The sequence below is a fragment of the Cydia pomonella genome, chromosome 3 (genome assembly GCF_033807575.1).
Source record: "Cydia pomonella isolate Wapato2018A chromosome 3, ilCydPomo1, whole genome shotgun sequence".
NCBI classification, from domain to species: Eukaryota; Metazoa; Arthropoda; class Insecta; order Lepidoptera; family Tortricidae; genus Cydia; species Cydia pomonella.
The window spans coordinates 11,931,930-11,947,538 of NC_084705.1; the positions used below are offsets into that span (position 1 = coordinate 11,931,930).

General features: G+C 37.9%; 1 protein-coding gene across 1 annotated transcript in view; it reads left to right on the forward strand.

Moving 5' to 3' along the window:
• LOC133516083 (lachesin-like) overlaps window positions 1-15,609 on the forward strand; it is a 118,746-nt gene that overhangs the window by 84,925 nt on the left and 18,212 nt on the right. The window contains exons 5-6 of the mRNA XM_061848795.1: window positions 4,094-4,283; window positions 15,373-15,504. Of these exons, the coding sequence (XP_061704779.1) occupies window positions 4,094-4,283; window positions 15,373-15,504 (322 nt within the window). The remainder of the gene's footprint in view (window positions 1-4,093; window positions 4,284-15,372; window positions 15,505-15,609) is intronic.

The window sequence follows — 15,609 nt, forward strand, 5'->3', positions numbered from 1 at the left end:
TAAACCAACTAAATGTAATCTATAAATGCAATGATTTAACACGAAATTTAATACGTTTATTGATTATGCGGTTATTGGTTAATATGAGACAACAATGCGTATTAAACACATTTGTTTGACGCAATGTTTAAGTTTACATCGGTACGGTATAATTTAAATCATTGTAAAAATCAAATGGCGAGTTTACCTGCGCCTGACAAATACTTGGGCCGGCCGGCTTGTCGCTCCGCGCGCCCCTGGAATTTTGTCAAAGTCAGTCCGCCGCGCACCCTGGAATGTGAACAATATGTCTTCATGCAACATTCACGGACCCCTGCCCGTACATTATTAGCCAGAGGGACAACCGTCTTATAAACTATAGGATTCCTGCCACGTACCTATTGGCAAAAATACCTACCTACCATTTTCGTATACGGAGTAGTTAGGGTAAGTACGAGTACATGCAAATACATAGCTAAACGCTTAAAGATTATCAAATCCAAGAAAATATTACTTATTGCTGAAAATGCTGCCATTACTTGCTTAAAATAAGTTGTTATGGGTACGAGTATATCTGGCGTTATTAAACGAAATGTGGCTCTGTACGAGACACGCTTTGTTCTGTTTTTACCTATATGCCTTAGACAGTATCATTATATAGAGAAAACAGGTTTTAGAAGCGATTCTGGTTCAGTTAACCCGGGGCGACATTAAATGTTAAGTTAGTTGTTTCCCGCGGGCGCACTGTAACGATGTTTTCCTTTGTCCGCATTGCCGCGCAACTATCTCGTTAATGTTCTCAATTAATATTGTATTCGAGTCGCGTTCGACTTCTAATACGCTTGGTTACATGCCTTTATGGTATTTTGCAGCCGGTATCTAATTGAGTGGAAGCCAAGTTATGGTTACAATTTGTAACAATTTGCTTTGGTGAACTTTGGCGAGCGCCTTAGTTTCCGCGCTGCATTTCTACAACGATATTTATTAATATTGGGTTTTTAAAATACTCAGGACTTTCTTTGGCGTGTTTTAATTTAATGAATGTTTTGACTGAATTTGATGAGATGTGATTGTGAGACCATAGTGTTAATTAGTGTGGATATTTTAGTATAGCAGTGTTACGTCAAATACATAGTTGTAATGTATAAATAGCTTTATGAGCCTATTTTTAGGGTTTCCTTATAGTTTCGCTCGCCATGTCCGTCTGTCTGTCTGTCCGAGGCGTTGCTCCGTCGTCGTTAGTGTTAGAAAGCTGGTATTTGGCTTGGATATATATTTATAAATCAATCCGAAAAAGTCGTAAAATAAAAACAAGAATAGTTTTCAGAAAAAAGTCGCTCCGAAAAAAGTGTATTCCTTGTAACTTTTGAACCATGGGTCCAAAAAAATATGAACAATCCATGAAAGTAAAGCTTAATAAAGACTTTCAATGAAAAATAAAATAAAAAAAAACCCGACTACACACTAAAAAGAGGAAAACAAGCCCCACAACAATATTCTTGTGGAGCTTGTTTTCCTCTTTTTAGTGTGCAGTCGTTTTTTTATAGTATTTTTATTTATTTATAACTTTTTAGTTGTTTTTATTTAACGAAAATTTTGTAGCTTATTATGTAAGTATACCATTTGAAAGTTCTACGACCAAGTCCAGATTCATGGTGGTTCCTTGCAGTTTATACCTGACGATCCTAACAAAAACGAGGGAAGGGAATCCTAAAAAAAAAAACATCCTCGGACACTCCCGTGATCAAGACGAATCTAACGATACCTCATTCATCAAAATCCATCAACCCGTTTAGGCTACAGGAGGCCACAAAGAAACAGACATAAATACATACATACACTCGAAAAAACATTACCCTCCTCCCTTTGGCAGTCGGGTAAAAACTATACCGGTATTTGAAGACAAGATTCATTACCTTTAATGCCGACTGTACATATGTACCTATGCAGCTAATATTTGTGAAACCCAAAGTTAAGTTAAACCATAATTTTCTTATAATACGAGACTGAATCAAAATAAAATAACATAACCGTAGTAAAGCGTTACCCTACCACCCCTAATAATGTGGGAAGGAGCAGAAAACAACGTGCGGCTATACAGTCCCGTAAACAGGGTTGGGTCAGTCAGGTGAGCCCGACTCTCGGTATTACGTTACATTATCAACGTTATATTGGGTATTATGAAGGTAGCGGGAGATCACGACTTTGTAACTCTTCTGATTTACGTTTTGATAAAAATGCTGCGCTGGTGGTGGCCGGTTAGGTTAGTTTTTGCAAATAGGTTTATTAATGTTAATATAAGACGAACTTAAAACGTAACGAAAAGCTACATCATAATAATTTTGATTGCAGATTGAGAGCTAAATAATAATTATATTTAAGTGAAAGGCTTAAATGGCTTACATATTTTTCTGTAACCTAACATACATTTACTTTCAACTTTCTCAAACTTTTTTGAGTCTGCCATGGCTAAGAGGCTTACAGATGTTTGCGACAAATTCAATAATCTATCACGACAGCCAAAACGGTTTTCGAAACAAAAGATCGACTGTATTTACTTTATACCAATTCCAAAATGAAATATTAAATATAATAAATGAAAAGAAGTACGCGATAGCCGTTTTACTTGACATGAGCAAGGCATACGACAGAGTGTCACACCAAATTCTTTTAAACAATCAATTACATCAATTAGGAGTTCGTGGCCAAGCTCATGATTGGTTTTCATCATATTTGAAAAATCGTAAGCAAAGTGTAGAAGTTGAGTATCACGATTTCGAAAAGAATATGACTAGTGTTGTTAGATCTAGTGACCAAATAACAAATAATTCTATACCACAAGGTAGCGTGTTAGGATGTTTCTTATTTTTGTTATACATAAATGACTAACCTAATGTTTTGTATCATAAGTGCATCCTCTACGCAGACGACATAACTGCCTTTATTAAGTGTAGCAATAGGGAAGATTTAGAGATACAGTTACAACTATTTTTTGACCAGATAACAAATTGGCTTAGTGATCATAATCTTATGCTGAACATTTCTAAGACAAAGTTGATCCAGATTATACCTCGTCAAAAAAAAAACCTTTAAACATTGAGTATGTCTACAATAATAATCAAATAGCAACGGTTAGCTCATGCTCTCTATTAGGAGTTGAGATCGACTCTGGATAAAACTGGAAAGCCCGCATACTTAGAAAAAGTATCGGGAAAACTGGCTAGGTTTACATTTGCACTTTGTGAATTAAAAATTAGCTTCAATTTATATTTTTGAGCTTTGTAAATTTGCAAGGAATAATCAACAGCTATTTAGGCAAGCAAAAGACAATTGTAGTTTGTCTCAAAACCTGAGAAATAGAGATAGGCTAGTAAGCTCGTTCACTAGATTCCAATTGTTAGTGCAAGCACACATCATACGTGTGTAAACATTTACAATAAGCTACCAGAACATATAAAAAATAGAAACAGACACTTTGTTTTTAAAAAAGCTTAAATATTTCCTTGTTACCAATTGTTTTTATGATATTAATGAATACTATAACTTTAATGAGTCTAAATAATTTTAAGAGCCTATACATATGTAAACTTTCTGCATGATAGATGTTGTAGATATTGCATGCTACTTTTTTAATTTTTAAGTACATAATAATGCAGTGCACTGACAGGGTTTGTGGTAAACGTACTACCACCACCAAAACGTGGTCTAGTTATAAGACCTATTTTATACCCACAAAAGCAATCAATAAATGAATTATGAATTATGATACTTAGGATTAGTACTAGGGTTCCGTTTACCATCATCCTTAGAAGCCGGGTTCCTAAAAAACATTTAATCATTTGCTGTGATTTTCGTCCTAATGATACACTAACGCGCTACGGCTTAGAAACACATAAAGATCAACTTGAAGAGTATTTGTAGACCGTAAATTTAAGTGGCATTGGCGTTGAAGAAATCGAAACAATAACTTGGGAGCATGAAAAGATAACAGGAGATAGAATAGTCATTTGTTTTATCTTTGCTTCTGTTATCGGGCCCACCACATTAGGTGAGCATATATTAATATGCAGCATGTATTTAAAGCTCAATCGGCTTTTTCAATTGGTTGTTTTAGATGGGTCACTTGTCTGTGGTGATTCCCCCGGACATCACGGACGACGGCGGCTCCGAGGCGAGCGCGTTGGAAGGCGGCGCGGTGGAGCTGCGCTGCACGGCCACCGGGGTGCCGGAGCCGACCATATCGTGGAAGCGGACGGGAGGGCGTAACATTGTGTTTAGGGACGACAATGGAAAGCAGATCAAAGGTAACTTTTAACACCTTTTAACAATTTTAAAATGCTAAACTGAAGCGACGCCGATACGGTGCAGCTAAGATGTGACGTTTTCAGGCAAAAAGCATAGGTATAATAGATATATACGTTTATAGGTTAGTTGTCGAAAGTTAAGGTCGAATATTACCTTAATGTATATGACATGTGCATGATTACTGCGTATACTTTCATATACATAAAAATACTAAAAGGCTAGGGTTGAGATTATGAGTACTAACCATAAATGGTCTACATTTTCTTCGGCACCATGTGGCGGAGGCGAATTTAATTACTAGCTCTTACGAACTCTAAGTAAATCAGCATGGATATGATATTTGTATTTATCTTCGTGACAGCGAGATAATGATAGTCACATGGTGTGAAAATATGACACTTATTTTTATCACGTGGTTAAAACCATCTACAATGAAATACGCCTGCAGTTGTTTTTTTTTTAAGTTAGTAAGTGAGAAGTTAGAGCTGACATGATTACTTACAGATTGATGACTTGCATGGACACACTGCTTCATATTGTATGCAAAATGAACCACTCGCTTTCATTTAATGATAAATAAAGAAATATTATAGGGACATTCTTACATAGATTGACTAAGTCCCACGGTAAGCTCAAGAAGGCTTGTGTTGTGGGTAGTCAAACAACGATATATATATAATGTACAAATACATAGAGAACATCCATGACTTAGGAACAGATACCTGTGCTCATCACATAAATACACGGGATTCGAACCCAGGACCATCGGCTTCATAGGCAGGGTCACTACCCACTAGGCCAGACCAGTCATCAGGATCATACACACATTTAGTTTCCTCTGTTTTCTGTTTCCAAAAGTTAAAAATAGTATAACAAAACAATTTAATTGATCAATTTATACTAACATGCAAATACAAATGCAATCCGCCACATGCTTCGTCAAAACACAAATGTAATCCGCATAAGCATCGTCACAAACTTCCGCAACAAGCTTCGTCAAACATACCTATAATCTAACGCCCATCCCCACTCTGCAACAAGCCCGGCCCAAAAGTTCCCATTATGCCGGCAGCATTCCCCCTGTATGGCGATGGAAACCTGTTGGACCAGCCAAGACCCAGAGCGGGGATCATTACCCTTCTCCCGCAAACGCCTGCCCAACTCCCTAAAAAACTCCAGAGCCTCATTACCCCAGGGTCCAGCAGTCTCCACGGCGACCGGTACAAAATTGTACGCCACTTCTAAGGGGGAGTACTTGGCGTGTTTGAGCCTTGCATCCGTTTCTGCCGCCGATCCCGCCAACTTCCAAGTGTGTCTCAAATGAGATGCAGCATATGTACTTACACATGTTGCATCCCACAAGAGACAACACCCCTTCCGCCAAGGAACCAACGTTAAACCGTCCGGTCTCTTGCCATCCGTGTGTGACAAACCCGGTGGCTCCAGAACGCATGGGACATAGCCGATTAGGGATTAAAGTTAAAAATTGAAAATGTTTTCTTGCTTTAATGGATCTCATATTCTATAAAATTTTACTCAGAAATAAAAGATTGCAATCCTTGTTTGCATGAAAGGTCAGCAACGCACCATTCCGCTAAAGTAGCAAGCGCTCATAGGCTGCGGTGGCCGCTTAGTATCAGGCGGACTTGCTATCGCCGTAGTATAAAAAAATCAAAGTTCATTGGTTGCTGTATCACTTACGCAAGCATAACGATATAGATTTGATGGGATCTCGATAAAATATCGATTGAAGAAGTGAAAAGCTCCCGACGCGGCGGCCGTTCACGTATTTCTATAAAATGTGTTGGAATAAGCAACATATCGTGGCGCCGCATGAAAATGTCATTTGCTATCTGAAAGAAGCAAAATTGTTCTAGAGTCTTCAAGATGAATTCAAAAAATAGTTTGGCTTGAACGCGCAGATTGCAGACAATGTGACACGAACAAAAAAGCGAATGCTGGTTGTATTAAAGTTTTTATGTAGTACGTAAATCATTTATTCAATAAAGATAAATTAAACTTTATTTTTCTTACCGTTTCAGAAATAACGTAAAATATAATGTATAATAATGCTTCGGCTATGGAGTGATTAATGCACTATACGCTTACAGCAGACAGAACACCTGCGTCAAATTAATAACAATAATCGACGTCCGCCTTAAAAGCATATAAAAGAAAGAAAGACATAAAACGTCAATTTTCCTTTAAATTTTATTCGCATCGGCGAGATCCAACTAAGTGGTAAAAAAGAAACAAGACTTATTTTGCATTCAAAGCCCGCCTCGAGCGGGCGCAGGTGCCGCCATGGTTAAAACATTGGAGTTTTATGGGATTTATTAAGATATCACTCTTAGCGATTGGAAACAATTTTATATAAATGTGTACTTACACGTGATGTGTGACTACATAGCCAGGCATGAACTGCGTCAAATTTACGGCAATTTTACGTATTATTTTCTTTTGTCTCCTAAAATATTTCTAAGAGATTGGCCGACCTTTTAACGCATTTCAAAAGTGGCACTCGAGGTCGTCGTCGTGATAAAATTAATTTCCGTGGAAAAACCTTGTTCAAAGAACTCAATTACTACTTAAACAAAATAATGTTGCTATTCGGGTCCCCGCCAGGAAATTAAATGAACGGATTAGTTAGAGTTGGCTTGACAAAAGGTTGTTATCTCTTATAGTTATAATGATACACCCTTACGATCCATCCGACGCGGTAGGTGAAAAGACAGAGTTTAAAGCAATTATAGGACTACTCATTTCAACACATACACACGCCGTTGTCCTTTTAATCGCAAATAATCTTTCAGTATAATTTATACTCTAAAATTAGAAGCGCTAGATACAAAGTTGGGAACCCTTAGAGGGGTATTTAAAACCTTTTGTAGGCGTAGTACTGCGAATTTGACCCGTTTTATTTAAGCCATTAAGCGTAAACAAAAGACAGCCAGGGCTCGGTAAACAGAGGGCGGTTGTAATAGTTAACAGAGTGGTGGAGGCTGTACCTTGTATTAATTGGACATGTTATACACGCTCGGCTAAGTAAATATTGCCGATTTGGTTAAACAGAGGCTCTTATTGTTTTTCTTTCTTTTCTTTGGGACTCTCATTTCTTTTGTTCTAAAGCTGTATTACGGAAGCTTTTGCTAAGTTTTTGCTTTGTTTCTTGTAGCGCTTTTATTAAGTATTTGTCATTGAATAATGGATTAAGTAAGCGAATACCAGAACACCTAGATATAGACGTTACAAATTTTTTAGGGTTCCATACTTGACTAGAAACCCTTATAGCTTCGCCATGTCCGTCTGACTGTCTGTCTGTCTGCCTGTCTGTCTGAAGCTTTGCTCCGTGGTCGTTAGTGCTAGAAAGCTGCAATTTGGCATGGATATAGGTATAAATCAATAAAGCCGACAAAGTTGTACAATAAAATCTAGAAATATTTTTTTTTAGGGTACACGTCAAGTGGGGGTAATTTTTTTTGCTTCCGCCCTATACAGTGTGGAGTATTGTTGGAAAGGTATTTCAAAACTAAATGCGGTCTTCAACAAATATTTTTTGAGAAAGTGTATATGTTCGAAGATAATCGCTCCGAAAGTAAAAAAAAATGTGCACAGAGTACGGGCCAGCTTCAATAGCATCCTGACCATGATTGCGGACAGGGTTGGTGGCCTGTCTATAAATAACTGCAGCATAATCCATGTGCGCAGGAATAAGTAGATAGGCGGATTCTGTTTCAGTTGGTTTTCTTTAAGAAAACCAGCTTTTTATGTATTTAGAAACAATAATTGTATATAGTGAGCTAGGTTATTATACAAATTTTCATAATATATATTTATACACACATAATAAATAAAAATAATTACAAAAAAAAACTTAAATAAATCACTACTATTACAAGAAAAAAAAAAAACAACAAGCACCACTATACAAACAAACTAAAAATGATTTAACTAACCTAAAGCCCGTCCTGTGACATGCTTTGTCTAAAAGTCCCCATCACACTCGCAGCGTTGCCACGCTGTATGGCGATGGGAGACCTGTTGGACAAGCCAAGACCCAGAACGGGTATCGTTCCCCCTCTTCCTCAGCCGCCGACCTAGTTCCCTGAACAATTCGGACGCCTCGCTGCACCAGGGTCCGGCTGTTTCGACAGAAATGGGCACAAAATGTAACCCGGAGTATTTGGCGCGCTTATTTTGGCGGCAATTTCTGCTGCTGAACCCGCTGCCTTAACCGTGTGTCTTAGATGGGATGCAGCAAATGTACTAACACATATCGCATCCCATAAAAGACACCACCCCCTCCGCCAGGGGACTAAGGTGAGCCCGTCGGGTCTTTTACCGTCCGACCGTGACAAGCCTGGTGGTTCCATTACGCACGGGATATTGGCCGACACCATTGCCCGCCGCACAATTTCATTTAAAGAGTGGTGTCTAGGGAAACGAACGGCGCACCTTTGGCAACGCAGCCCGTGATGGCCTCTCTCCACAACTATCATGCCACATATACAATTCTTAGCTAGGTAGTAAAAAATTATGCATGCACTAACATTAGCCTTAAGAAAAAACTGTCACTAATACAAATTGATCCAAGTTGATAGTAAATAAATGAATTTATATTTATTTTAACCCCCTTAGGGGTTATATTTTTAATAACGTTCAAATAATCTTATTTTGTTATCTTATATTATGCCTTTATAAGAAGTTTCAAAGAATTTGTAATGTATTCGACCTTTCAACCCCTTTTAAGTCTCTTAGGGGATGAATTTTTAAAAATGCTGAAATTACTTTTCTTGTGTTTTAACAATATGCCCATGTACAGAGTTTCAAGTCCCGCACTCAAAAAATTTTTTGATCTCCATACAAACTTTCAATCCCTTTTTCACCATCTTAGGGGATGAATTTGAAAAAACGCTGAAATCTGTCTTCTTGTATTTTAATAATTTATTTTTTCACAAAGTTTCAATTTCCTAGTTGAAAATAAAACTTGAACCCCATACGAACTTTCATCCCCTTTTTAACCCCCTCTAACTCTCTAACTTTTGAACCTTAGGTCCAAAAATTCGCTATTTTTGAGTTATCGAAAAAAGTCTCTAGTATAGTAAAAAGACGTAAGCATCCACAGTTAAACGTTATTACGACATTAAAAGGGTTGTTAAAGTTATTTGGCATTATTCATGTAAATAAACTAAAATTAAAGATAAATATTGCTTATTTTACTCATTCTATTTTTACTTTCTCTATAACAGTTGCATTGGCTCAATTCGCTGTATGAGTAATACCTATTGGCAGTTTTAGAATGAAAGAGTAAAAAATTAAAAAGTAAGAGGCAATCTCGCTAATTTTATATTCTAGTATAGCACTTATTGCTATACTTTACTTTTAATGCATAATGAGAAAAATCATTTTAAAATTACTGCAGTTTGTTTAAAAGCAATCTAATTGTTTTTCGCTATGAGATATTTATCTTTAGACATGCAAAGTCTCCGGTTGCAAGTAAGTTCAAAGAAAAAAAACATGGCTATACGTGTATTACTTTAATTAGGTACTGATTACGCAAAATTGCATATTTGTTGAACTCGGATGAAAGGTACCATTTCATCCCTTGGATAACAATCTACTATACTAATAGCTCCAGTTTAGCTTATTGTGACGGAAGGGTAACTGCGGAACCCTACACTGAGTATGGCCGGTTTTATTTAATTCTAGATTAGATATAAATCTGGATTAATCTTAGTGATACTCAAATATGTAGGGTATGGTTTACTTGGACTTATGGTTTACTTAGGGTACTTGGAATAAAATAATACCGAGTAGGATATTTATTTCACTATAAATACTAATCATTACCGTGTAGTGTGTAGATACAGTGCTACTACATACTGTACTGATGCAAATATCCACACATTCACCTTCTTCTGCCGTATAAGTGCGTCCTTTACTTTTGTTGCTTGTCATTTGACGTTTGCCGTTGGCATATATAACGACTTGTCATGTAACCATAGATACGTAACATCTTTAAATCAGATCACAATCCGCCATCTTGAAATGTTGGCTAATCACCTTTAAAACACGTTTTATGTTATCTTGCGAGTTAGCTAGGTACGTTTTATTTTATAAATTTTGATGCCTACTACCTCGTATGCGTAAAACGACGACAAAATCATGAAATTAACGAAAATCAAATAAATAACTATCGAACTGCTTTATATTATTATTATTACTTTTGTTCAGTGCCCATAACTTATAAAAGTAAATGTAAGTAGTTGATTTCTAGGTTTTCGATAAAAGAGTATTTTTGTCATAGGTTCTCGTTCATCATCATTTGATACTTACCAGTCGCTTTTCGGTGAAGGAAAAAGGTTACAGCCTTTGGTTACAGGTTCTTTGGCGGAAATCGCGGATATCAGGTGGCGTCTCCGAATACATTTATCGCTCATTTTACACTAATGTTTTGCTAGGTATAGTTAAGTAAAAAGAAAAAACTAATTAATTTTATACTAACAATCTAGGTTAAAGTTAAACTGTACGTCAAATGGCGGCAAATGAAAAACTTTTTTCACGCATGTCATGCATCCGTATTTTTTTTAAATTCAGAGACAAACTAGAGTTGGGGGCCGATTGTCATATCGTTCGATACTACAGTTTGTCAAAATTGTTTGCAACTGACATTTCATTTCTTATAAAATATCGTCTCGACTGATATTAGAATAGAGGTCTAATCAAATTGCTTTTTTTCTGAGATTTTTTTTTTTTTTTATACTACGTCGGTGGCAAACAAGCATACGGCCCGCCTGATGGTAAGCAGTATCCGTAGCCTATGTACGCCTGCAACTCCAGAGGAGTTACATGCGCGTTGCCGACCCTAACCCCCTCCCGCCCCTTGTTGAGCTTTGGCAACCTTACTCACCGGCAGGAACACAACACTATGAGTAGGGTCTAGTGTTATTTGGCTGCGGTTTTCTGTAAGGTGGAGGTACTTCCCCAGTTGGGCTCTGCTCTAGAAAGATAAGTTCTGAATTTCAATGTTATTACAAAATCGATATCGATATTGTAATAACGCAATAACAGCATTTTCACAGATAAGAAGTTTGTTGTAACAAAACAGCGGATTTCGGGGTTTAAAATATGTTTGTAGGTAAAAATATTAATTTGTAATCGTATAACATTTCAGTAATTGAAATATTTGACTTTGCATTACTCGTATTCCCCAAACTTATGATCATACTAAGTATTTCTTTTCTTCGATATTTTATTGTATTTATTTTAAAATATAAAATAAAAATCATATTTACTAAAATCTGATAACAATGACACTGTTGTGACAAGTCAACTGGTGATGCCACTATTTTTCGTCTGTAGTTCCATTTTATTTGATTTCTATAATTTTATGTTGCGAGTCAGAAAATATTTTCCTCACACATGTTAGTAATTAATGCCGTGTAGTTGTAGCTAGTGTGATTAGTTAATTACGTGTCTTCGCTTCTGGCGAGACCACGCGCTGAAGGCTGAAGTCGACTTAATTAAAGCACGGGCCAGTTATAAAACGTAACAAGTAGATTATTAAACCCGTTACTCAAATCTTAAGACAGTTTCAGGGAGGGCGTTAGTTTATTTTAGTTATCTACTTACTATAGCTGGTTGCGATGTAGATATCTATTGAAGAGTCTTATGAGGGTATGATATTCATGCCCTTATACACTAAGTGTCTTGTTGGAAGATTAAGTGTTCTACAAATAAATAGTAAATTGTATTTTATTGAATTTGAATTTTATAGTTTATTTTAAAACCATTTTGATACATAAATATGTAACATTTAGAGCGAAATATTTGGAGCTTAACAACAAACTATATGAAAATCTAGGCAGAAAAATAATACCACATTCTAAAGACAAATGATCTCTCTTGTACCATTTGGAACTTATTATCACTTTCCACCGATTCATTCAATCATCCGCCACTCACAGGCGCAGTTCATTAGGTAGCTGGCTTGTTCAAAAGGTTGCCTTTGTCGTCTGCCCGCGCCGGCCAACTTCTGATGTATTTAAACGCAGAAAATTCCGCTCCGATACAATCGGAAAACAATTAGTTTGCGCAGTATAACCCGTAATTTGGTAAATCGCAGCCAACTGGAGTAACAAGTTGCCAACGACATGTCGCAGCCCGACTTTATAACCCCTTAATAAAACATAATTTCATACAATGCCCGCTTTTGATACTGTACGCGTTATGTAGTCGCAGTATTTTATGTTTACGTTCAAGATTTAGGGGCGGGGGTCGTAAGCCTTAAGTAATAAAGTTATAAATTATTTCCATTTAACTTAATTTGACAGCTGATATTAAATGGTGAACTGGTAAGCGTATTGTTTGCTATGGCGTATATATAAAGATTAAATATTTCTAGAGTATTTATACCTACTTAGTATCTTTATCGGCGCTGAGAATGTGTATTGAAATAGTTATTTGTACAACAAAAGAGCAAAGTATGATATTTCTTCGAGTGCTTTTTTTGAGTCCCGTACAAGTAAAAGATTCTATAATAGATTCACGAGCGTAACGAGTGAACCTAATTTATAATCTTAAGCGAAGTAAGGGACTCAAAAGCGCACGAGATCAACTAACTTTGATCTCTCGTAGTATACAAAACTTTTCACATCAGCAGTGAGAACATATTTGGAAGGTAAAAATACAACTTGAAAAATCCTTCATTACTTATGTTTTATTAAGGTAGTCTAACAATTAAGTTTAATTACCGCAATAAAACAAAACGAAAGTAGCAATAAAATAATACGGAAAAACTGGCAATCATTTGACAGTTCAATCGACAACTTTTTTTGTATTTTTTTAAGATACTTTGTAAGATATGTAATGTAAGCATAATGCGATTTTTCTCACTATTTTTAAGCAGCAAATCACCCTTGTTCGAGCTGCTGAGGTGAAAATAATTATATAGGCCATGATGGGCAATTTCATCGCATCGCTTTTCATTGGCAAAGCGTTCAATCTTAAATGCTGCCTAAATGCTCGTGCACTAGGTATGTGTGGTATTAAAAGGTATTCCCTATTCTCATGACACGGTCTGGATTCACGATCTGGAACAACCTATCGAGGATTCCTCTGTCCTGTCCTTACTGTAGTAAAAGATTGTCTAAGAAATTATTACCCCTAGCGTTGTGAGCACTAATAGACATCCTTTGCCTATTAATCGGGTGTCCCTGTGAGTGTGGCGGGAGAGTGTGACAGGAAAACAATAGCCGACAACTTTAGTAGGGTGTTTTCGGTAAGTCCACTTCTCAAGTCGGGCCCGGGGGAGGAGGTGAGCAATGTTGAGACTGACATGGACGTGAGTTCACTGAAATTTACAGCTAAGGAAGTAAAATATGTAATAAATTCCATGAACAGGAGTAAATCGCTAGGCCATGATGGTCTCAGCATTGCGCACCTCAAGCATGCGGGTATACATCTACCGCGTGTTCTTGCCATGTTCTTTTCGCTGCGCCTAGGTCATGCCTATTTTCCTTCACAGCTTACGAGGGCGGCAGTGATTCCGCTAGCAAAAAACAAAACGGGTAACCTCTCGGACATCGGTAATTATAGGCAAACATAGTAGTCTGCAAGATGCACAATTTGGATTTAGGTCAGGTTTGTCGACAGAGAGTGCAATTTTGTGCCTTAAGCAGGCTGTCAAGTCAAGTCTCTGCCCAAGTAGTACTACTTGGACAGAGAAACGCCGATATACGCATGCTTTCTGGACCTGTCCAAAGCTTTTGACCTGGTTGTTTATTATAAGCTATGGAGTAAGCGGGAAAGGTCCAGTTTACCCAGAGAGTACATTGCGCTGCGAAAACATTGGTACAGCAACCAGGTCAATAGGGTGAGATGGGCGGGGGTTGACTCGGACGAGTATAGACTGCAGTGTGGGGTTAGACAGGGGGGAATATCATCCCCAATGCTGTTTAACCTCTATGTTAACGAACAGATTGAGATGATGTCACATAGGCGAAACGTGTTTCAACAATATAAGTTACGCGGACGACATGGTCGTGCTGAGACCGTCAATCAGTGCTGTCAAACATCTTGTTAGACTGTGTCAGTGCTACGCGCAACAGCATGGTCTTAGGTACAACGCGAGCAAAAGCGAGGTCGTCATATGTAAGGCTCGTAAGTATAACAGTAAGACCCTGCCTGAGATCATGCTGGGGGGAGTGGCTCTCAAAATAGTTGATAAATTTAAATATTTAGGGCATAAGATTACGAGCATATGATTATGGAAATAGCCGCCCAGGATCGCGCCAAATGGAAAATTCTTCTGCGAGCCCTATGTCCCTAATGAGGGATACATTACATCAATCATGATTACGAGGGAGCTCACTGATGATATGGATGTGGAAAGAGAGAGGAGAGCTTTGGCAGTACGAGGTAATATGCTCGCCCGCAGGTTTGCACGCTGTAACGAGGAAGTAAAACGGACACTTTTTAAGGCTTATTGCCAGACGTTTTACACGTGCAGCCTGTGGGTGAGATTTACACAGAAGGCTTATAATACACTGCGTGTGCAATACAACAACGTCCTTAGAATGCTGTTGAGGAGGCCTAAACACTGCAGCGCATCGGGCATGTTCGCCGAGGCTTTGCAAACAGACGACATCTTTGCCATAAGGCAAAAAAGAATTGCCTCACTGCTTGGGAGAGTGCGTGGAAGCAGCAACAGCATGCTAAGGACGTTGGCCGATCGCCTCGACTGCCCGCTCACTAAATACTGGATTGATGTGGTTATTGGGAGGGACAAATAGGGTAAGACTATTTATCGCTCTCAATACCAACCTGCTAGGTTAAATTTCCTGTAGATAAGACGTGTGTGTTCATAAGACTAACATAGATTTTTCAAGAAGCTAAATTACTAACCAATTTCTATGGATTATGGTCCGAAATGAACAATTTTTATTGTTATTTATTAGTTCCATTATCCAGTTGCCAGTGCTTACCATCAAGCGGCCTTGTACTTGTATGCCGCCGACGTTGTATGAAAAAGGTGACAAAAATCCAAACAGAAATGAATGTGTCTAAGTAAAAATGTGTTGTGTGCAGTAATGGAGGTCTTCAAGGGGTCCACGCTGACGCTGAAGGGGCTGCAGCGCAGCGATATAGGCACATATCTATGCATCGCGGCCAACTCCGTCCCGCCCACGAAGAGTCGTCGCTACGAGGTCTCTGTGCATTGTAAGTAAACATTTTAGATCGAATCTCAGAATGTTATGAGGGTAACGTTAAACGTATGTACTTAATAGTCACCCATATCGTTACCCAACCAGTATATGTACCAGC